Source organism: Mytilus galloprovincialis, chromosome 6 (genome assembly GCF_965363235.1).
Source record: "Mytilus galloprovincialis chromosome 6, xbMytGall1.hap1.1, whole genome shotgun sequence".
In the NCBI taxonomy this organism is placed as follows: Eukaryota; Metazoa; Mollusca; class Bivalvia; order Mytilida; family Mytilidae; genus Mytilus; species Mytilus galloprovincialis.
The window spans coordinates 20,251,194-20,276,507 of record NC_134843.1 but is presented as its reverse complement, the minus strand read 5'-3'; the positions used below and the strand labels follow the sequence as shown (position 1 = coordinate 20,276,507).

General features: G+C 32.0%; 2 protein-coding genes across 2 annotated transcripts in view; both read right to left on the bottom strand.

Annotated features, from left to right (window-relative positions):
- Window positions 1-4,613: 4,613 nt before the first annotated feature.
- Window positions 4,614-6,959, bottom strand: LOC143079169 (uncharacterized). The gene has a single exon (XM_076254396.1). It carries the CDS (start codon window positions 6,592-6,594, stop codon window positions 4,795-4,797), a length of 1,800 nt encoding a protein of 599 aa, XP_076110511.1. The 5' UTR covers window positions 6,595-6,959; the 3' UTR covers window positions 4,614-4,794.
- Window positions 6,960-10,491: 3,532 nt separating this feature from the next.
- The window catches only part of LOC143079166 (TPR repeat-containing protein DDB_G0287407-like), a 31,294-nt gene continuing 16,471 nt past the window's right edge, over window positions 10,492-25,314 (bottom strand). Inside the window, exons 6-18 of the mRNA XM_076254394.1 lie at window positions 24,742-24,911; window positions 24,199-24,281; window positions 22,973-23,167; window positions 22,387-22,520; window positions 21,380-21,464; window positions 20,927-21,124; window positions 19,910-20,047; window positions 19,176-19,279; window positions 17,857-18,028; window positions 17,011-17,130; window positions 15,714-15,860; window positions 14,417-14,658; window positions 10,492-11,881 (exon numbers count right to left, since the gene is read on the bottom strand). Coding sequence (XP_076110509.1) covers window positions 11,713-11,881; window positions 14,417-14,658; window positions 15,714-15,860; window positions 17,011-17,130; window positions 17,857-18,028; window positions 19,176-19,279; window positions 19,910-20,047; window positions 20,927-21,124; window positions 21,380-21,464; window positions 22,387-22,520; window positions 22,973-23,167; window positions 24,199-24,281; window positions 24,742-24,911 — 1,957 coding nt within the window. The 3' untranslated portion in view covers window positions 10,492-11,712. The remainder of the gene's footprint in view (window positions 11,882-14,416; window positions 14,659-15,713; window positions 15,861-17,010; window positions 17,131-17,856; window positions 18,029-19,175; window positions 19,280-19,909; window positions 20,048-20,926; window positions 21,125-21,379; window positions 21,465-22,386; window positions 22,521-22,972; window positions 23,168-24,198; window positions 24,282-24,741; window positions 24,912-25,314) is intronic.

Here is a 25,314-nt window from a genome sequence, read left to right as displayed (position 1 = left end):
CTCAGGTCGCCCATTGACACTTGATAATTTAAAATGCCTTACTTAGACATCATTTGATATTATCGAATAATATATGGGCCAGTGACCGCTGCTGATAGTAAATAGCAAATAAAAGTTATTTGTAGTATATTTATATATTCTTATAACACAGAAAAACGGGAAAATAAGTGAAATTAATAGAAAACGAAAAAATAACGGATTTTTGGGAAAAAAAGGGGGAGGGTATTTTTTTTCCTGTCTTCAAGTAACTATCCTCCAATTGATCGGTTAGATAAGATGAACAGTTGTATGTTACCTTATCACATCGTATTTATAAACATTTAAACTGTAGGTCGATCGAGGTTCCCAACGCCTAATTAAAATCTTTTAATTTAATTTGTCAAATTGTCATTTTATCATACTTTTTTCAAAAATATAATAAAAAAAGTATAGATCATCGGACCTTTTCACGCTACCGGTTGTGCAAAATTGTCGGCATTTGTATAGATTATTCATGGAGAATTCAATTTTGTGTGATAAAAAGATAACTGTAAACACAACCAAATCCTGGTAAACTTATCGATCCTTTAACTAAACTTATTCTAAAAAGTTCAACACTGTCATTAGATCTTTGAATATTGTTCTTATTGGTATTAATATTGATTTTGTTATCAGTAAATCAACTACAATCTGAATATTATTGTTATATACATTTGAACTTTCATGGATCTATAATCTGTCGACTCGTGTATCTTGGCATAACACAATGTCATGTTTTTCTTTGACTGTTTATGACGTCTTTACACTAATTACATTGGATGCTGAATGTGTACTGATTGATAATTTAGTCGTAGATGTATGTATTAATAATGATTATTCATTATTTGATATTGGCTTTGAACTAGCTCTCATATTTGTACTTAGTGTCTTTTTGTTGTTGTGGTGTACAAGTACTCTGTAGTGTTTGTTATATGTATTCCTATTTGTATCCGTCTGATGAGTGAAGCCTTTTTCAACTGATTTTTATAGTTTGTTCTTATGCTGTACTGTTACACCACTGTCTCAGTTTCGGGGAGGGTGGATTCCGCTAACATGGTTAACCGCGCCACATGCTGTATTAATGTGCCTGTCCATAGTCAGGAGTCTGTAATTAAGAGGTTGTCGTTTGTTGCTGTGTTACATACTTATTTTTCGTTCATTATTTTGTTCACAAATTAGGCCGTCATTTTTTGTTTGTTTTAACTGTTTTCATTTGTCATTTCGGGGCCTTTTATAGCTGACTATGCGGTATGGGCTTTTTTCATTGTTGAAGACCGTACGTTGAAATATAGTTGTTAATTTCTGTCTCATTTGGTCTCTTGAAGAGAAGTTTTTTTCTTGAAATTTGCACAGATTGACAACTTAATTCTAGGATAAGCGTGACTTTGTTCAGTTTTCACATTGTCAGTTTTTCATTTGTAAGACGCACCATATTAGCATCTTCTCTATGTTTTATTATGACGTCAACATATCTTTCTGGAAAAAAATCGCATAAAATAGCCATGTGAAAATTTGTACAAATTTATGGCTTGCATGAATTCTTCTTAAATGATAGTTTTATACAATAAAAGAAAAAAAAAAAAGTCGCTTGAGATTTTAAAGTAAAAAGTACTCTTTGGTAGACCCCCCTAAAAAAACAACTGTATGCACAAATCAATCCATTATACTAAACGACAAAAGTCAAATAGACTTTTAAGTAAAGATTAAACTCTGCTAGACCCCTCTTACATAAACAAAATACTCTATACACAACTAGACAGGTAAGTAACCTAAAGAAATAATAATATATCTCACTTGCAGGTCCTGAGACTCATACTAATAATCATAGATCAACCATTAAAAAAAAATTTTGCAGTCCATATAAGGAAGGATCATTATATACAGTCAGTAAATGGAACGAAATTTAAATGAAGGCCAACAAAGGAATTTGAAAGACGTCTATAAAAAGAATATGATAGCAGAATACATTTTATAGGTTAGGAATTCTATATTTAGAAAAGCCTATATGTTTACATTTTTTATATGATAGAATCAAAATAGTACTAACACAGTCAGCAGTAAAACAAGTATTATTTGAAAGAATAAAAATAGTACAAACACGACCAGTAGTAAAACAATTATTATTTGAAAGAATCAAAATAGTACCAACACGACAAGTCGTAAAACAAGTATTATTTGAAAGAATAAAAATAGTACAAACACGACCAGTAGTAAAACAATTATTATTTGAAAGAATCAAAATAGTACCAACACGACAAGTAGTAAAACAAGTATTATTTGATAGAATCAAAATAGTGCCAACACGACAAGTAGTAAAACAAGTATTATTAGAATCAAAATAGTACCAACACGACAAGTAGTAAAACAAGTATTATTTGATAGAATCAAAATAGTGCCAACACGACAAGTAGTAAAACAAGTATTATTTGATAGAATCAAATTAGTACCAACACGACCAGTAGTAAAACAAGTATTATTTGATAGAATCAACTTAGTACCAACACGGCCAGTACTAAAACAAGTATTATTTGATAGAATCAAAAAAGTACCAACACGACCAGTAGTAAAACAAGTATTTTTAAAAACATCAGAAAAATATGATACGATAAATGTGGTCTTTAAGTTTTTAATACATCAGACAAAAAGACAAAAAATGTATGCGGTCCTGGTATTTATATTACACATGCGTTGAGCCTTTACCTTTGTTTTTTTGTAAAATTTGTTCTTCAGCTCTCTGTTAATGTGCCTTTTTAAATTTCTTATCAAAACATTGAAGTACAAGAATGTGTCCAAAGTACACGGATGCCCAACTCGCGCTATCATTTTCGATGTTTAATGGACCGTGAAATTGGGTAAAAAATCTAATTTGGCATCTTAATTAGAAAGATCATACCATAGGGAACATGTGAACTAAGTTTCAAGCTGATAAGACTTCAAATTCATCAATATCTACCTTGACCAAAAACTTCAAACTGAAACTCGCACTTTCATTTTCTATGTTCAGTGGACCGAGCAATTGGGGTCAAAAGTCTAATTTGGCTTTAACATTAGAAAGATCATATCATAAGGAACATGTGTACAAAGTTTCAAGTTGATTGGAATTCAGCTTCATCAAAAACTACCTTGACCAAAAACTTTAACCTGAAGCGGGACAGGCGAACGAACGGATGGACAAACGAACGGACGCACAAACCAGAAACATAATGCTCATAAATAGGGCATAAAAAATCAGTAATCACGAAAAATTCCTGAAGTTAGAACAAAGCACTCCAATCACCCTTCTGTGTAAATAAAACCAACCTTTAGTTACAATAAAATGCAATAAAAAGAATTGATTCAACAGTAGAGTGGAAACTACTTGGACTCATAATGCAATACGAAAATAGGTTCAGCATTTCAATGGTATTCTGAAAGAAAAACAAGTCCATTTTTCTCCTCACATCTTGTTGTTTTGCTAGTATGTGTATTAAGTTGTTTGAAATAGTGGTGTTAAAGAGATACATGTTTTCCCCTCATAACTATTCATTCGTCCATACATTTTGGTATTTCTCTAACTGACTAATTTAAAAACGGAGGGTTCAATGAGTACCCACAAAACTAATTCAACGCCGCCAGTCAAGTCCTGCATCTTCAGTATATATATGACATCATAAGGGTTATCTGTATTTAAGTGAACATGGTGTTGATGGCAGAATTTTGATGGTTCTTGTAAATTTGATTGACTAATTGTCCTCCAGATTTAATTTTTCCGTGTGTCGTTGGGTTGATGTATAATTGACGTATATGCTATACCCCTTTTTTGAGTTAATTCTAGACATTTGTAACGTACATTTAAAACAAATAAGCAATTCTAGTAAGCAAGGAATTGGGATTCTCCATCTTTTTCTTTACAATAAAATAAAAAAATGTCATTCATTGTATCATTTTAGTTTTTTTTTATTGTATGATATAGTGTTTTGATTCGCTGCTTTCCATGACATAGAGAGGCAAGAAACACCTCATCAAAGATTCTGTTTATGCCAGACGAGCAATTGGTCTTAAAAAGACCCTCAGTGAATCTCAAATCAAGAATGGTAAAGGCCAAATAAAGTACAAAATTGAAAAGCATTAAGGACCAAACATTCCGAAATTTTAATAAACCCCATATATTAGTATGCCAAAATCAGAACAACAGGCACCCTTTTCTATGGTCAAGATGAAGATTAAATTTAAACTCGGTCTATGTGGTGCTTAACGGAAATTTGGTAATCCTTTGTCAGTTAGATAATAAACAGTCGTCTAAATATCTACCAACGCGTTTAAAAAAAAACTATTTTTTAACCAATGTCCGAACATTTATTGTTGATATTTCAAAGTAATATTATTTTACGGCAATCCCTGTTAAAGAACAGAAAACTCAAGAGGAACAATATACATAATGTTGTATAATATGAATACTAACTCTGCTTTGTACTAGACCGACACCCTGGACTGGATTTTTAACGTGCTAGTTCACACAGCAACAGCCCACAGGAAGAAATGCTACCCTTATCGGACACCTTTATTCGGACTCCGAGTCACGAGACAACGAGTCAGAAAAGTAGAAACTATGAATATTAGAAGGTAAAAGGCACTTTAATCATTTAAAAATAGTATATATGTTTGTCGGTTAATCTCGTGAATTATTTTTATATTCGAACTATGTAAACGTTTGTACATAGTACTATAGTTACCCCGTATAATTAGTTCAAGCATGGAAGTAATATATTCAATATTACTTCCATGGTTCAAGTAAACTCATTCCAGTTTGATAATGTGATATTTCTCGGACGGTGAATCTTCCGTGATTACGATAGTTTGACCCTGAGTATCAATAGCCCATGGATGGCGTATGTTCAGGAACGTATTGTCTGCAATGTTCCCATCAAATGTTAGCCTTAATACTCTATTGGAACATGAAAGTGTACAATATATTTCTTCCGGACCACATGTAAAATTCGAAATTCCCGGTATTTTTCTGTGCCACAAAATACGTCCAGCAAAGTCCATGCATACAAGTGTTTTCTGAATTGAATCACACATTATCACAGTTTCATCTTTTAACATTGCTTTGACTGGCACTGATGCACTTTTTCTAAACAACGAAGAAAAAATATTACTTTGTTTTCGCGAGTCGATTGAAAACAAAATTTCTCCGGAAGTGGAAATGACGTCAATCGATGAATCAGGCGATGTCACTAGATAACGATCTTTTCCAGCACCGGAGATTCCTAGATAATGTTTGTTCGTTTTTACTACTTTTTTAATTGAAAGAATTGGTTCTGTATCTAAAATGAATATTACATTTTTGTCCCAACATGTAATAGCGATCCCAGTATTTCCTGACTTGCAGACTTGGTAGGGTTCTGTTAGCGAACAATTTCCAACGCATTCGCCATCTAGAGTCATTTTCATGGCGTTATTATTGTATTGGTCAATTATGATTAGAGAATTGTCCAAAAGGCATATGCCTGAAAGCGATCTATAAAGATGTGTTTCTTGATTTACTGAGAATTCACGTTTTCTGTACATCATAAAATCAGTTTCAGGTTCTATAACAGAAAGTGTCTCGTCTGCATGGTAATCAATATCCACATCTGAAGATATTTCTATGTTTGCAACTTCTTTTACTTTTGATATCGACGATATCAGTAAATCATTCGATTCAAATGATATTTTGTAATCTCTAAAACAAGAGTAGTTTATTTCAGCTTTGTTTAGTAACGTATCAGCGGCTTTATGTATCTCCAAAACATCTTTCTGCTTTTTAGCAATGTTTATTTCTCGAGTGGTAGTAACTATATCATCTCTAAACTGTTCTAAATGTGAACGATGTATTCTGATAGCTTTCAACACTGATTTCATGTTTACTTCAGGCCAATTAAGACTGGTTTCCTTTGCTTTAATATCAGTCAAAATCAACGAAGAAAACTTCTCGAATTGTTTACGAAGTGAGGAAAGAATAAACAATGTTTCCTCTTTTTTATTCTGATACGAAACTAAATTCAAAATCCCTTTCTGTTCAATTTCCGACATATCTTTTAAATTTCTTACAACATTTGAATCAATTTCATTTAGTTCGGATAAAGCTTTCAGTTGTAACTCAGATATCGGGGATGACACACACTTTTTATGAAGTTCAGCAACACATTCACTACAAAGGATGTCTTGGTGATCGGAACAAAAGTATTCAAAACACTTTATGTGCTTATCACAAACTGTTTTTTCTTGTAATGTTTTACCACCATTGATTGTTTCATCGTAATCATGATCTTGATCAGGATCATGTTTTCTCACAGCATTGATTATCCCTATGAGAAGAAGATCCTGTGGTAAAGTTTGAATCCAAGTTTGAATCTCTGTAGATTTCGGACAGTTCATTGCCTGTCGACATGTTGGACAGGATTGTGAAGAGGTCGTTGATTTTAAATATTCCACTAGACACTGGATACAGTAAGAATGTCCACACGATAGCTGCCTGGGGTCGGTGAATATATTGAAGCAAATAGAACACGTTAAATAATCCTCTTCAATGTTATGCTTAAGACGTGCAGCCATTGTACCTACATGTCAGGTGAACACTAAACACTGGATACAATACGAATGTCTACATGATGACTGCCTAGGACTCAGGCGGTGAATATATTGAAACAAATGGAACATTTTAAAGAATCCTCTTCAATGCTACGCTTAAGACACGTGCAGCCATTATACCTACACGTCAGGTGATAACTTACTGGACAAATATAGATTTATCTCAAAATCATGTGATGTTTAATATTTTATCCTGATAAAGTCCTTATTATCAAATGTAAACTTCCTGATCATTTAAGTTTACGCAGAATAAACTGCACATATAACAACATTCATTTGTCACTTATTAGATAAATATGACGTTAACTCATTCGAACAGAGCTAATTTTGTAATCAATTGCACCAAAAAGACTTAAAAGTATATTGAAATAATTGTTAATAAGATCACATGTTTGTAATATATACTGACAGACTTTAAAAACGCAACACATATTTTGTTTTATTTATTTTTTTATCAAATCGTGACTTATATATATTTCATTGCCTTTCATGCCCCCGTACTCCATTTTGTAAAGAAAAATCAATACCTAAATTTTCTAAGACAATTAAACATGGCAGAATTTTACGTTGCATAAATTTCTTGACGCAAAACTAGAACCGCATGCAAGGTTTTTTCAGACTTTTCCTTTGAATCCATTGTTTAGTTCTTATCACAAAAAAGTTGTTGATTTTTCTTTTTGTCACGACGGATAAATGGAAATTAAAATTAAGTAATTAGAAATTTACAGACAAAATTTAGTGCCCGTTTTTATTAAGAACAATTTTGCGCCAACTTTTCGGTCTCTGAAACTTCAGAGCAGGTATATATGCATATTAATTTAATTTTAGTTTCTTGTGTACAATATGGATTAGTATTAGCAATTAGTATGGCGTTCATTATCACTGAACTAGTATATATTTGTTTAGGGGCCAGCTGAAGGACGCCTCCGGGTGCGGGAATTTCTAGCTACATTGAAGACCTGTTGGTGACCTTCCGCTGTTATCTTTTTCTATGGTCGGGTTGTTGTCTCTTTGACACATTCCCCATTTTCCATTCTCAATTTTATTATAACTCGCTCGTAAGTGACAACCTATAGACCCAGTCGAGTTGTAGTTTAACACAAGTCATTACAATCAAATTAGGCGACGTCATTTGCTACACAGCATAACGGCTACAACGTCAGTTTTTTTTTAACCAAGTCGTTGGATGGTATGGCAGGCAGATTAATATCAGCAATGTTTCTTGTATTCTTAATGCCACATAGTTTACTGTAGAATTGTTTTTAAAGGTTTCTGTGCACACCACAATATTGCCAAAAAAAAAAACCAGTCTGATATAGATGAAACGGGCAAAATCAGAAGAGGAAAGACTTGGCTTAAAACATTCCAAACAGTGTTGGTTAACCTTTCTGTCAATCGTTTAGGGATTATAAATAAGAGACAATTCCTGGTTAAGAATATTCACTTATTTTTTTTGCGTTTGTGTTTTCCAATGAGATGAAAAGTCCTTCTTTGTAATGGCGTACAAGGGCAGTAAGTAACTAAGTAAGTACTTTGTAAATCAAACTACTTTCCCTTTTAAGCTTTTAGAATATTTTTTATGTAAATTTTGGCATTCAAGAGGCAGGGCTAACTAATAGTTATCAAAGTACCAGGATTATAATTTCATGAATACGCCAGTCGCGCGTTTCGTCTACACAAGACTCATCAGTGACGCTCAGATCATTACAGTTATAAAGCCAAACAAGTACAAAATTGAGCACTGAGAACCCAAAATTGTTTACATCGTTGTCATCGTTAACATCGCGGTGTGTACAATGTTAAAAAGATATCGTGTTAACATCGTTCACATTGCGATGTTTACAATGTTAACACGATGTTGTGACAACATCGTTTACATTGTTTGGGCTCTAATATATTGTTTACATCGTTGACATTGTTAACATTGCGATGTATACAATGTAGAAAGATATCGTGTTTACAGTGTTCACATCGCGATGTTTACAATGATAAAACAATGTCGTGTCAACATCGTTTACATTGTTTGAACTCCTATATATTGTTTACATCGTTGACATCGTTAACATCGTGATGTATACATTGTTGAAAAGATATCGTGTTTGCATTGGTTACACTGTCATATTAACAATGTTTAAAACACTATTTGTGTCAAGTTAGAGTTATAACATCACAATTTTTTTCATGACTTTTCTGTTGTTAAAAAAATGCAAACTGTATAAATGTAATCTACAGACTTTATTGAACAGTATTAATTAAAAAAAAAACTTACGATGTTGACGATGTAAACGATGTAAGCACAATACTGTAAACATCACGATGTATACGATGTTAACGATGTTAACAGAAAGGTAGAGAGTCGACATACAACATAAACATGATGTTGACACGATCTTGTAAACATTGCGATGTATACAATGTGAACGATGTAAACAGAAAGGTATAGACTTTGAATAAAACATAAACACGATGTTGACACGATATTGTTATCATCACGATGTATACAATGTGAACAATGTAAACAAAAAGGTATAAACTTGGTACTCTTCTTTCATACGATGTTGACGATGTAAACACAATACTGTAAACATCACGATGTATACAATTTGAACAATGTAAACAAAAAGGTATAGACTCTGAATAAAACATAAACACGATGCTTATTGACACGATATTGTCAACATTACATCACGATGTATACGATGTGAACGATGTACACACAAAGGTAAAAATTAGGTTCACAAAATTTATACGATGTTGACGATGTAAACGATGTAAACACGATATTGTCAACATCACGATGTACATGATGTTAACGATGTAAACAGAGAAAGATAGAGAGTCGATATACAACATAAACACGATGTTGAAATGACATCGTCAACATCACGATGTGTACGATGTGAACGATGTAAACAGAAAGGTATAGACTCTTTATATACAACATAAACATGATGTTGACACGATATTGTCAACATCATTGTGTATACGATCTGAACGGTATAAACACAAAGGTATAGCACATATAGATAGGATACAATGCAAATACAATAACGACGCTATAAAGTTGACATTGCGATGTTGACAATATCGACAAAACATCGTGCACTGGACATATGTCAGTCATAAAAAATAATTTGATTTTTTGATTTATTTTATAAGTGTATGTCTTACTCTTTATGGATAAAAGTAAAATATTCCCCATATAACCAGGCTCAGTAATTTTCTTATCCCAGGCATAGACAATTACCTAGTCCGTATTTGGCACAATTGTTAAGAATTTTGGAAGTATATCATTTGATTTTGCCATTTTTAAAATTAGGGACTTTCCGTTTTGAATTTTCCTCGGAGTTCAGTATTTTTGTTTAATTTATATTTTACATGTAATTCATGTTGAGATTTTCAGATAGAAAATCTTACTTGAATTTCCAAGGGCCAATAAGAAATCAGCCAAATGTCAATTTATAGCTGCTATATCCTTGACCTTCGACTGATTGACTTCGAATTCAATTACTCTTTTCTCTTAAGAAATGCTATTCATACAAGTTTTTTTGATACAAATGCAGAGGTGTGGTATGATTAACCAGCAGACATCAAATTAAACTCAAAACTGCTGTAATTTTGAATTTACGACTTAAAAAACAATAGATTGCAGAGGCCTTTTCGTCTATGGGACATTATTGTAACAAGTAAGATAGCGTTGGACATAAAAGATATCATATTGAATCAAATGTTTTGAATAAATCAAATGTACCTGTACCTGCTATTTTTGTGACCTTGGCGCTGTGACCTCAAAATCTTTTCAAACCAAGTTTTATAAAACAACAAACTGTATAATAGTTTATGGCTTAAAATATTCTGAAATGTTGACGTCCAGATGCATTGACGAATTTTTATTATACGAGTATTATCAGAAAGTATAGTTACATCAAAATCGGCTCACAATAAATTAGAATGACACAAAACTACAGATATAAATATATGAATAATAAGTAAATAATAAAAAAGTTATAGTCAGCTATGAATAGCAAGTAAATGATAAAAAAGGCATAGTCAGCTACAAAAGGTCCCCATATAACAATGTAAAACAATTCAAACGAGAAAATTGACGGCCTTATTTATATAAAAAAAATGAACGAAAAACAAATATGTAACACATAAACAAACGACAACCACTGAATTACAGGCTCCTGACTTTGGACAGGCACATACATGAATAATGTGGCGGGGTTAAACATGTTAGCGGGATCCCAACCCTCCCCCTAACCTAGGACAGTGGTTTAACAGTACAACATAAGAACGAACTATCAGTTTAAAAAGGCTTAACTCATCAGATGGACAAAAATACCAGTGGACATGACCGGGTACTTGTACATCCCGACAACAAAAAGACACTAAGAACAGATCTGAGAGTACTCGCAGTTATCTGACAGCTAGTTCAAAGCCACTAACAACTAATAAAAAATATATATATAAGTTTGCATATTATGTATATTCAATATGTAACATTTCAAAACTAATAAGATGCGTTAACTACATTTGTGTTTTACCAAATTTTAAAATATTAGATATTTCAATAATCAAAGAAATATAAGCTGCCAAATTCCTGTTCCAACGATTTTTTTTTTTATCAAATTCTCATATTTTATTTACAACATACTTAAACGTATTTGGAGAGAAAAAAGTGTATGGCCATTAGATTGTATCAAGTGGTACATTTAAAATTATCACAGGAAGCCAGCAATGTGTCAAACTAGAGGACCGACATGGGCATCACTAGACCTCACCTCAATGATGCAGTAGTATAGAAATAGTGCTTTAGACTAGAACTAGAATGAAAGACAAAATTAATATGAACTCCTATAAAATCAAATAAAATCAATAAAAATCTATTAAAAAAATCCATTTATCATTAAAATATGGATTTTTTCATATCAATTTCCTTCAAATGCTTATTTTTTTAAAGAATGTTGTACTGGATTGTTCATAGATAACAATGATTTTTCCGTAGAATATAATATACAGGTACCGCTTATAAATAGTGCAGAGTGTTAAAATCTACTAAATCACGCATTTAGGTTCTCTCTATTCGTATGGTGCCATAGTGGAAACAACATCCAGCGCCTGCTTTACGGCTTTGGTTTCGGGATGATCCTCTCCCAGAAATAACACATATACCCTGTAGGACTCGGTAAATTGGTATTTGGATTGAGCAAAGTGATTTGTGCCTAAATAAAGCGCTCCTAAATTGTACCTAAAACAAAAAGTTAGATATAATAACCAATAAGATATTTTATATTATCAAATTTCAGTACAAATTGTAAGATTAACTAATGGCTGTTAGGACGCATCTGATGTATTTGGGGATGATAGATTCAAATAGTGAATTCCTTGCTTCCAGTTTGATTTTGTTTTTTTTTTCAATTTTAAACAGCTGTATAGTGTAAACTTTAAAAAAATGTACTGACGAAAAGGTGTAATAATACATTTTTGGCACAAATGATACCAGGTATTCTAAACCTTGTTGCAAAAAAGAACGCATTACTTGGTGCAAATAGATTTCTTCCATAATAATCTTGTAAAAAAACACACAAAACATATATATATATAAATACAACTCGTCTAAACATCAACCCAACGATGTTAGTTCTGTAAATTTGCTTTCGCAAATTTTTTGTTCTTCCCTCGCCGGGATTCAAACCCATGCTGGTCCGAGACCACAATTGTCGTCCCTTGATTTTCGTTGTTCACAAATATAGTCCCTAGTGTTGACAGGGGGTACTTGCCATTAATTTTTATAACCCTTCCAAATTTATTTCTCCATGTTTAATGCCTCAAATTGCAAGTAGGGGGTGAAATTACACTGTAAAAAAATTTGGGTCCAGAATTTTAAAGGAAAGTAGTGATTTGGTCCAGGTGAAAAAGGTTGAAAAATAGTACTTCGGAAGCTGTCAAAAGATTTCAAGACGGCCTAAAGATAAAATTGTCCATATTTTGAGTTAGAGACGATGAAGTTTTCTATAATTTTGATATAATTTGTCCCAAAAGTAGTACAACACACTGTAAAAGTTTCTTTGAGAAAGCGCAGGTGGGATTTTTTTTATTTTCATTTATGTTCTAAAAGAAATGCACTACGAAATAATTGTGTTCTCGGACCTGCTACTATAAAGATATATAAAAAGGCACCAAACTATCAATGCACTTATCACAAGAACCTTTAATTTTTTTTTCACTGCAAGTGTTCATACCATATTTCTACATAAGAACATGCCTTTACCAAGTCAAGAATATGACAGTTGTTATTCATTCGTTTGATGTGTTTGAGCTTTTGTTTTTGCCATTTGATTAGGAACTTTCCGTTTATATTTTTTCTCCGAGTTCAGTGTTTTTGTGATTTTATTTTGCTAATAGTTAATTTTATTTCAATAAATTGTTTTTATTGAAAAAAGTGACATTTGAAAGGTGCAGAATAATATTTACTTTAAATTTTTAATCACAGTGTGTTCTAAAATAACATCCATTCATTAAAATACTATATTTTCAATTAGTTCTGTTGGCATTGAAGGTAATTGACGAACAGATATTTTACAAATTGCTGGCTTTCAAGGAAGAATATACGGATACTATATAATATTGTCATTTTGAAGCCGCTTTGAATTTGAATGATTTATTTTCTATTGATACAGACAGGTATACAGGTTCTTCTCCTGTTTTATGTATAGAATTATTTTAACTAACGTCACCTACAGTTCCAAAGTATAAACTCCGAATTTCAGTTGAAAACAGTGTAAAAGTGTAAGTACACATTCTGTGTGTATGTACTGTCTCAATTAATTCCGTGGTTGTCGTTTGTGGCTGTGTTACACATTTGTTTTTCGTTATATTTTGTACATTAATTATGCCGTTAGTGTTTTACATTTGTCATTTCGGGGCCTTTTTAGCTGAATTTCTGCGTTATAGGATTTGTTCATTGATGAAGGACGTACTGTGACCTATAGTTGTTAATTACAGTGATTTTGTCTGTTGTGGAGTGTTGTTTCATTGGCAGCCATACCACATCTTCTTTTCCTTTATTTGATTGATGTTCTGGTACTTTGAGTTTGCTTTCATGACTGTCATTAGTCTTTTTTACAGTAAGTATTTTAGTATTGTTTTATTTATGCATATGTTTCTGTTGTTTTATGATTGTATATATGCTATACTGTAAATAAATGAGGCACCTTTTCATTGACTTGATTTCCTGTGCAACTTTTCGCCAAAAAAAAAAATAAATGATAAGAATCACAACTTTAACAAATCACGCTGTTCTAGAACAACAAATATTTATCAAAGGTACCAGGATTACAATTTAATACGCCAGACGCGCATTTCGTCTACATAAGACTCATCAGTGACGCTCAGATAAAAATAGTTATATAGCCAAATTTGAAGAGCAGTGAGGACTCAAAATTTCAAAAAGTGGTGCAAAATACGTCTAAGGTAATCTATTCCATAGTAATGTCGAAAAATTCAAAGTTTTGTAACAGGAAATTTATAAAAATGACAATATAATTAATATTCATGTCCATACCGAAGTGCTGACTACTGGGCTGGTGATACCTTCGGGGATGAAACGTCCACCAGCAGTCAGGCATCGACCTAGTGGTGTAAATAGTTATCAAAGTTACCAGGATTATAATTTAATACGCCAGACTACATAAGACTAAAGGTGAAATGACAGATGGCATAATATCTACATATTTTGACAGTGCAAAAAAACAACTTTGCAAAACTTATACAAAATGCATACCGTATTGTCCCAGTCCCGAGAAAATTCTTGCCGTAAGTTTCCAGAAAAATTGATAAAGCGGCTTCATAAAGCTGTGTGGCCATGCTGTCATTCTTATCATCGTAAATAAGTCCAATTTCATTTAGGACAATGGCAGTACGTGGATGATTGGTACCGACCTCACTTCTCGTCACCTTCAGATCATGTAGACAATATGCCAAGGCTTCATCTACACGGCCTTGTTTGTAGGAAAGTTGACCAAGCTGTTATATCATAATAAAATAAAATTATTTCAATAAATGGATAGCGAAAAAAAAGGAGCGAATATCACTAATGGGTTTTAGTGAGAAACACTAAAGGTTAGATATTCATAAATGCCAAATGTAAGAAAAGAAAGCTACTCTATCAGGACATTAGAGATGTTGCTTTTTTAAAAGGCAGATTTTGATCATTAGAGCTGTTGCGAAGTGCAGATAGCCACAGAATAAATATGCCAGAAAAAAATTTGAAGGAAATGTTCTTGGTGAAAATTTACAAAAAATCATTGTCTTTCAGTAACCATGATATTGCAATACCCCCTTACAGTGCAAGTGTGAAATAAGGAACCTACCAAATTGATTTCAGGATGGATGAATAAAAATAAAACAAAAATAACAAAGAAACAGAAAACGAAAAGGTAAGCGCACAATATTACTCTGATCCGCAGATCCGGGATTTCGAAAAGGGGTATGGATTTACAAGCCAACGTTTGGAGTGTTACTCTGAAACCATCTATGTATATATTCTATTTGATGCTCCATAAAAGGAGCCCTGCCACCTCCCGACATCCGAATCATCCTTTTTACCAACCCTCCTTACATGTAATTTTACATCAAAATCTCATTTTAAATGCGAATTCTATCGATAATCTATATGGAAATATGCATATTTATCAACCCATCTACCATTTTGTTTTAAATCGTCTAGCACGAAAAGATATAAGCAAAAAATTCGATTGATTTTACTTAATTTTATTTACCCTGCCTACAGGCAAAGTTTACAACTTATCGAGTATATTTCTATATAAACAACCCGGCGGGTCGTGCTAAATGATTATCAGTTCGGACCGCATGAGGACATATTATGACGCTTAAATGTCTGCGGATTTTGCCTGCCTTCTTCCGATTGGATTAATTTTGCAAAATATAGTTCTTTCGTTATTCAAATATGTGATAATTTTTTAAGAAATTGATTATGTCATAATATACTAATACTTCAGTAATTTTTCACGAGTCTATATTAAGTACCATTTATAACGCGTTAGATAACGTATACGTACCCTAGTGAAAATGGCCGCTACAAAATTATGTTTCTTTCCAAGTACAAATGTCGCTAATTCTAATGCTCTCAACATTAGTTTCTTAGCTTTTAACATGTCTTCTTTCTGAATGTATACTGTCGATAAACCAAGCAACCCCTCACACAACTTTAAAAAAAATAAAAAGTAAGCTATATAAACATATCATCAAATAAATTAGGAAGCTACCTAAGTATATTTACTCAGAAAATATAGCAATTTTTAATATCATTATATGTTATCATTTTTCAAAAGCTGTGTTCAATCTTAAATATATATACATATTAAACAGATGTTTAAACAAATAATCAAGAAATATTCAGTGAACATAGGTTATGAATAAATACAAATGATAAGGATCTTATCAGGTGCAGTATATAAAGAACAAAAAAGGACGCACTTTATATTCTGCAAATAAATGTAACATGAAATAAACAGAATATTCCCCTTTACAAAAAACCTCGTTCATTAGTGTTTACGTTATATAGATAAACGGGGGTCTAGTTAACGTCATTTAAGTCAGCCAGTAGGTGTCAGACCACCAATTCATCCTCTCCAATTTAGAATGTATGTAGGTAAAAGTATCCTTTTCATAAAATAAAAAAAAAACAGTGCTTGTGATGTTATGGCTTATTGATGTTATGGTTTATTGATGTTATGGTTTATTGATGTTATGGCTTATTCAAACTAAAGAGAATTTTGCAGAAATGACTTTTGTGGTAAAAGAGAAATATATCTAGACCATGTTCAGCTTACATTTAATTGTCTTAGTGTTTCCACTAAAAATTGAGGATTGATAAGCTCCACAGTATACTAATTTAAGAATTACAGAAAACCCGGGCTTATTTATTTTAGTAGTACCTGGCTTCCGAACGGTAGAAAATCGTTATAAGACTTGAACATTGGCATGCAGAAAGGTGATACATGTACATGTATCAATACGGATATACCTGGTTTCCATGAAGTTAAAACTTGGGTAAACTATTTAGAAAGCTGTGAACTTTGAATAGACAAGGATTTTTAATTAGTGGACTGACACCAGTATATGAAATACCTATCATATTTTTTTGTACCGTTTCTTGAAAGTTTAACGCTTTTACATTATTCATTCTTTTTACGTTTTATCAGTAGTTCATTAGTCAGTGATACGGTCCTGGCATAAATCGAAATATATATGTGTCAAATTTCGTAGAAGTGAAATCTTTAAAATTTTGAGACATGGATTCGGCTATTCTTTTGGATTCAACATATTCGTTATCTGTTATTTTCATTTACCTACCTGTAGTTTTTGTGTTGGTGTTGTAACCCTGTTCTGACGATTTATGGCATCTATGTATACCCTAACCGCCTTATCATACTCGCCAAGTTTGCTGTACACAGTTCCTAGTTCATGTAATCCCTATAACAATGGAGATAAGGTTTTGGTTTTAAAACATAAAACAAACTGAAACAAATATATAGGAACCGTAGCATAGTTTTAGATCTACTTAATCTATTATGAACATGTCATCATTGGCGTTTGAATTTCTGTATTTACAGATTTTAGGTTTTAACAAACTTCACAATGTCTTACTATATAAGTCTTCAAGACAATAGAAAGAGGAAAGGGGAATTAACTTTCTTCACAATGAAATTAAATTCCCGTGGATGACTTTCATCTGTCAGTTGCTGATCAACAATGTTGCTGTTTTATTAACTTCTGATGTTATGCAAGAGTAGTTGCATACGTTAAGTCGTCTACTTGGAATACAACTTATCCAGGTGAACCATATGTTTTAGCTCTTCGTGGTTTGTTCTTCAATTTGCAAATACCAATAATTTGGCATCGAGCATCTTTAAAGATACATTATATTTCAAAAGCAAACCAGTACGTATACAGTAAAGTCATGATAATTAAATGCTATAAGACTTAACACAGCAAATCATCGATTTAGAATTACGCTGCTTAAAATGTAAATTAACCAAAAATCCAAACTCTAAAGACATTCAAAACGGAGAGTCTGTAATCAAATTGCAAAATAAAAATTACATCAATCGAATGGATAACTACTGTCATATTCCTGAATTGGTACAGACATTTTCTTATGTAGAAAATGATCGATTTACAATTATTTAATAGAAATACCTTAATAACATCCGGGTGTTTACATCGATATTTCCAAGTATGATCATGTACATTGTACACCACAGTCCCATGAGATTCACCATAGTTCAGCTCCAACTGTTTAATCAGTGTTTTAAAAATCTTTTTTGCTGCCTCCATTATTCCAATGATCAAAAAGAAATTTCCCAATCGACTGTTAAAATAATGGTTAATTGGATCAGGTATTCAAATAAACTCAGTTATGATTTGATCAAAATGACCTCTGTATCATTAGTATAAACCATCAACTAAAAATGAAGGTGGATGTGGTTTTATATCTCTCATCAACTGATATGATATTCGAGGGCTTGCGTTTCCTATCAGGATTTCCTTGATAGAGGGTTGAAGCTCACAAGGAAGCTATTAGACCAAGAGTTCCAAATAGTGAAGTTGAAATCATCCCTTTTGGTTAGGATAGTGTTGCTTAGTCTTCATTTTTCTATGTTGTGTTTTCTGTTTTGTGTACTACTATTTGTCTGTATGTCTTTTTCATTTTTAGCCATGCCGTTGTCAATTTATTTTCGATTTATGAGTTTGAATGTCCCTCTGGTATCTATTGTCCCTCTTTTATAATCATTTCCCAAAGGATTCCGGATGTGTTGCATTTTAATTTCAAATCAAAGTTTGAGTACTTAAATAAAGACAACTGCCTGCCAACAAATTCTGCAGCTTTTAACATTCAAATGCTTTTGTGGGAGTTATTTTTCTAATGCCTTTTTGGTGTTAATGTTACTATACACACATATATGTGTATATATATTGGTTTGCTATTTGTATTCTGCATGTGTATCTGTCCTGATCTGTCTCATTAGTATCAGTTAAATTTGCCTATCTAGAATTTTTTAGTCATATGAGACAACAGTGGTTTGTCGATGTGTATAATCCGTAGATTCAACTTGGATATACAGACAGAAGAGAAAAAACTCAGCAAGGAATATAATAAATCTAAATGGAGCAGGACAAGTTGCGCTAAGACCCAAACTAGGGTAAGCGTCTCTTGCATCAATAATCGGTGAATTTACACAAACAATGCACGATGGTGACTGTAACACTTGTGCAGTGTTGATTTCAGTCTTTCTTACATATAATGATACTGTTCTCATTTATTTCATCTGTGATAGTTTGGACATGTACATAGATTGTTCACGTATTAATTGAATGACAAATGAATGTATAGTCGAATTTTTTGACATCTAGCTAATTATTTTTTTATTATTTTTTTTATTAGACACAATAAAAGTATATGATTTAATATTTTTTCCTGATTGTACGTCCTTCTATAACAAGTGTATTCTCTTTACCTGTACAGTTTGCAGAAGTATGTAGAATTTTGCATTATATCCTTCTTGGGTATCTTTTGTACCTTTGACATGTATGCTTCTTCTGACAAGTCGAATCCACCAAGCTGGAAATCAAATGACAAGTTTATTATTATTGAATAAACCTGTCAGACCTTAAGCCTTGTATAGATGATGAATTGTTAAACTGATATATTGTGTGTTTTAATTCAAGGTATTTTTTTGGTAAATAGAATTACATTTAAGGTCGATAGCATCCTATAAGTACACTTCATGTATATGTAATAAGAATCAATTCCTATCTTTTTTGTCGTGTTTACCTTACTCACAGGAAATCTATATATTAATTTAATTGGTGATCATCTTTGGTGTATTTCTTTTGCTTTTTAAATTTCAGGAAAATACAGGCAATTTGATCGTGTCTTGTATTTTGATGAAAAATAAAGAATAAAAGATCTTCCCACATATAAGTGTTCGACCGTTATGTTATTAATGAAATGTTTTCGTTTAAAAGATCAGGAACTACGATGGGGACATCGGATTCTTTTTTAGTATATTTTTTACGTATGAGATGTGTATGAAACAAAAAAAACGATATTTTTTTACCGGTTTTATCTTCATTCTTAACATTTGTAACCCTATTCTCAATTAAAAATCATATGATAAAAATTCAAAAGTCAAACGCGCTGAGTTCAGAATAGCAGAAACGTGTATTTCAGTTCTTATATTTCAATTACCGTTTTCCAAGCTTTGATCAACTCAAAAATTCCATCCTCATTGTCCGACAATCTATAGAAGACTTCCAGATCTGTAATTGTTTCTTTTAGTCTCTCCAACTGTCCTGCTTTGGTCAGCAAGAAAGGCAACTCTTCTACCTGGATGATATTTTACGATTAGTGATATATTTTGAATGCTACGTCATTTAAAAGCTCTCGACTCGTAATGAATTTCTTGAGCTCACATATGTCGTATATTATGTCAATAGCATACTGTAACAAATTTATCTTACCGACTATCTTCACATTATGCATTTAGACTACTGGCCTATCTTATTGTTGATGTGTTTCCCTCGGTTTTGATTAATGACCTGGATTCGTTTTTGATTAATCAACGTATGACAATTTAACAGAGGTATACTTAGGTTGCCTTTATCTTCCAAAGTGATCAAGGCTTCAATATTAGCAACCAACTTCCATAGGTACATCCAAATGGGAATGCCAACAATTACAACTGGTTACTTTAATATGTTTTCTGCATTTATTTTCAATCGTTCATCATCAATTTCTTCAACTGTTGTCCGGGAAACCATTTAACCTTTTCCTCGACGCCGTGTTTTTTTTTCAAATCGGCGTTGAACTTGCGCCTACTATCTTCAGATCAAATATATAGGTTCCCATCGTTTTTGCTTTGAACCAATAATTTTGAAGGAGGTAAGATGAATATATTTATTTGATTTTATCGTGTAATCAAAATCTCTACTATAAAAGATGGACAAATAACATGAAGTGAAAAACGTAAGCTATAAATTAACAGTTTCTTTGTATCTGGCTTGGATGCCAAAAGCTGTTCCAGGTCAATTTCGAATTGCAGGATGAAAAACAATATTCGTTTAGTGTAGGAAAAACATATTTGTTTGTACTCGGCGAGTCCTCGCTTTTATCTTTGTTCCTAAAGCTCGGTATATGAATTTAATGGTTTCCTACACTGTATCTTGATATTTTTCCTTATGAAAGACTGAAAAAATAAACACTTACAGTTCTGTCGGTGGTGTCCTTAGCTGCATGGAAATCAGCGAGACACAGATAACCTTTGACTTTAGCTTCATGTGTAGGGATGTACTTCCTTTCTACAGCCTGTCGTAGATGATCGTGGAAGAAATTCAAGATGCCATTCCTATTTACCAAGTTCTCATACAGCGAAATGTAGAATGGAGACCAAACAGCACTTGGTATCTATAATTTAAAAATTTGTAAAACTTGTTTATTTTGTATTGTTCTGCATTGTCATACATAAAGCCTAACATTGGTTCCAATAATTTCAAACCATTTTATGCTTTAGGGAAGATTTTGTGGGGACGGATGCTCGAAATTTTGAAGAACAACGAAAAGATATCTTCAAATTATGTGAATAGTAAAATTATCATGGAGTTATGAAAAAGTTGCAATTATTTTAGTTTTTGCAAATATAAACCATGCAATGTAACTTACATCTAACAATTCAACCAGCTCTGACTCGGACATTCCTCTGTTGGAGCACCACAATGCAGTTGTAGCATCACGAACAAGATCTTTTCTGTAAAACAAGTAAAAGTAAATTAAAAAGCTGAACTGTGTCAAATAATGTACTTAAGGTGGTACCCAACACCTTGCCTAAAATTAATTTTGCTCGTTTAATTTTCATAAAATATTGACAAAATATTTTCTTTGACCCTTAGAAAAAAATACAAAAATTTCTAAAAATTTGAACCAATCAATTTCTCGGGAAAAATTGGTAGGATATATAACAGTTTGACAAACACTAATTTTGATCATTGAAAAGCTTTATATTTCCTTAACAATACAACATGATTAAAACGTTTAGCTGATTTTACAGAGTTATCTCCCTGCAGTGTTAGGTACCACCTTGACTTCGTACAATATCTTTTCTGTAAATCAAGGAAATGTCGATAAAAAGCTGTTTCAAATATAATATAAACTTTCGTAAATACCAAAGACAAAGGATATGGGACAATGTCCAGATAATGTGAATAGTAGTCTTAGATTTGGTCAATAAACTTCATGCACAATTCTTTACATTTGATTATAATGTATCTAAAATATATATGATATATGATATATGAACAAAGTGAAACAAGCGAAACAAATATCAGCCTAATTAAAACAAAACAAATATGACAGCAACCAACGTCAATCAGTTTCTGGACAGTGTTGTAACAACAAATCAGCAAAACAGAATGTCAGCATCAATTAAAAAATTAAAAAAACGTACAGTTCTTGCAGTTGTTGAAAGCTAATACTAGTTAAGTTATAAAAACATTTACAGACCACAGACATGAAAGGACAAATTAAGATAAATTAATGATGAAGAAATTGAAAAAATCCATATGTTCTCTAAATTTTTTCGATCAAGAATCAATTGAAACGCATTAATGTTGTTTTACTGAAAACATTATTTATGATTATATGCATATGTTCACATTGATAAACAAAAATACCTTGGATTTTGTCCCTTCTCGAATTCCTCTTCCAATCTTTCAAGGATTTTGGCAAAAAGATCCTGTGGACTTTCAGCTGATAAATACTCAGAAATTTTGTTAGTCAGTGTTCTGAATGATCCGAACATACGGACCTATAAAATGAAAATGAACTCGATTTATATCAGCACTTATTTAATAATTTCTTAATGTATTGTATGGAGCTTTATTTTAAATAAAAAATAAAGAGTTTTAGCTTTTCAAACCTATTTTGAAATTGACTGTGTTTGAATAACAGTATTCTAATTTGATATCATAAGTCATATGTCTGTGTAGTTTATTACAATACAAAATATTTGTAAAGACTAAATAAGTTATGTGAAATTAGAATAAACACATGGTTGATATATATTTTTTGATTTACCTCGGAGTTCAGTATTTTCGTTGATACTTTCTTTATAAACATTGGAAATTAGGAGAAATGGTTATTAAAGGTAGGAGAAACCTACAATTATAATCTATGAAAATATGGATAACATTCCACAAAACCTGGAACTGTCTGTCATGTATTGCAAAAAGCTGGTTTTAAAATGATCAAAAATTCTACCTCGTCCAGGAGAGATTTCAGGTAAAGTGGGTTTGATGTCTGTTTTACATTGATGATCATTTCCTTTTGTTCCGTAGTCAAAGATTTGCCGTAAATGCCTTCCAAATAATCGGTGATGATCTGCATTTTTTGTGATTCTTGTAGAGGTCTAACTCTCATACTTGGAAATCCAGCTTCAATACAAGCATTCATTGCCTATAATATAATACGTTTAGTGGTTCAGTATTACAGATGATTTTACTTCCATCTCTTTTTAACTTAAAAGTAAAATATCGAAAATAAAAAATTTCAAATAAAATTCAAAAAGGAATTTCCCTTATCAAATGGCAAAATCAAAATACCAAACACATCAAACTAATGGAAAACAACTGTCATACTCTTGACTCGGTACAGACAATTCCTTATGTACAAAATGATAGATTGAACATGTTTATATAGCCAGCTACAACTCTTACTTGTATGACAGTTGCATATAATGCCATTATCTTGACAACAATGTATGAGCAAAACAAAAAGCCTTAATACGAAAAAACTTCAAAAATTAGGATACAGTAGTAAACTTGAAAAATTAACAAAAAAAAAACCCACCAAAATTGCATATAGACATTCTTTACACAAAGCACATCAGCAAGAAAAAAAATCTAGATAACAAACAACAATTGAGTGAATTGCATGAGCCAGAGAAAGGTAATCATCTTCAATGCATACATCAACCATCATAACACTGTATTCCTTCTTTTAAAGAAAAAAAACTTTTTTTGTTTAACTTGAATACATTTTTTAACATAACGACCAGGTTGTTGATAAATGTTCTGTTTCAACTTCTCAAACAATACCTGATGATCTTGAATTATATATTCTAGGTACTCGTTAATTATTAATTTCGTGTTATAGTGTTCTTTTTATCTGACTCTGTATATCATTTTGGCGTTTATGATGTGTGCATTCATGGTAAAAGACGCCTACATTGTCGCGTTCATTTCTTTTAGCTGGATTTGTTTTAACGATAAATGCGATTTGAACATCGGTTAACTAAAATTGCCTCAATTTATTTCAGAAAAATACGCGACTGTATTCTTGGTTTAATATCCATGATGATAACATCTTGCATAAAACGTTAAAAGCATTAGATATCGCTTGCATGGTTAAACACAGAGCTGTACTATGAAAAACTTATAAAGTTAAGCTCCAGTTCTATCGACTTTTTATAAAGATCGTTAACTAACCCTGCCAGGAAGCGTTGATATCAATAGAAAAACATTGGGAGGAATGTCTGATGGTATCCACAACAAATCATGTTCAGTACTTTCTGTAATAAAGTTTTAAATGAATATTATTTCAGTGTTATTAGCTTTAATAGATATAAAATAATCTTACATATCCAAGGCTATGGCATCTGTGTCATTTAGTATCTGGTGGATAGTTGTCCCTTTGGCAAACATTAGTTGTCATTTTTTCTGGCTGTTGACATTATTTAAATATTATTATAATGTTTTATAGACAAGAATTAACTATTGGTATTTAATTGCACAATTTATATAACTAATACTGTAAACACTTATCAATTTTTTTAGAGAAGGACTTTTCATTTTTCTTTATTCATCTGACAAAGTAATTTAAACGATAACTATGGACAGTATTTAATGCAAATATTTCAAATAATATCTTTAAATGCTTATTAAACGTGGACGAAGAATATAATTGGTTAAACCAAAGAACAATTTCCATGTAAGACAAGCGCTTTAAGGATCCATTTCAATTTAACACACCGCCAACTCCCGATCCATCATCCAGTTGATTTACAGCATCGAAAACTATGACACATTTTGTCAGAGATCCTGCCATTCGTAACCACTTCCCTATTTCATGTATAAGTACTGTATCTGATGACGGAATCTGCATATCAAAACTAAAGAATACTTTCATCTCTTCAAATAATCTGTAATACAAAACAAAATATATTTTAAGTTTTTTCCTTCATAGTGTAGGTACTGTGGATTCACTTATTTACGTGGGTACAAATATTCGTGTATTAAGGAAGCATTTTATGTTCGTGGATATCTAATTTCATGTTTTTTTTGGAATTTTAATTTAATGGTTAATCTTTACCCACGAAATCCACGAAAAATTGGTATCAAACGTTTTCCTTTTTTTTTTGGCAATTTTCTCTTCGACCTTTATAAGATTGAATAGTTTTATTTAACATAATCATTTTGTCAAAGTTTAAGTCACAAGTTTGAACATTAAAAGAGAGACGGAAGATATCAAAAGGATATTCAAAGTCGAAGAGAAAATTGGCAAAAAAAAAATGAAAAATGACCAGACCACAAACAATAGACTAC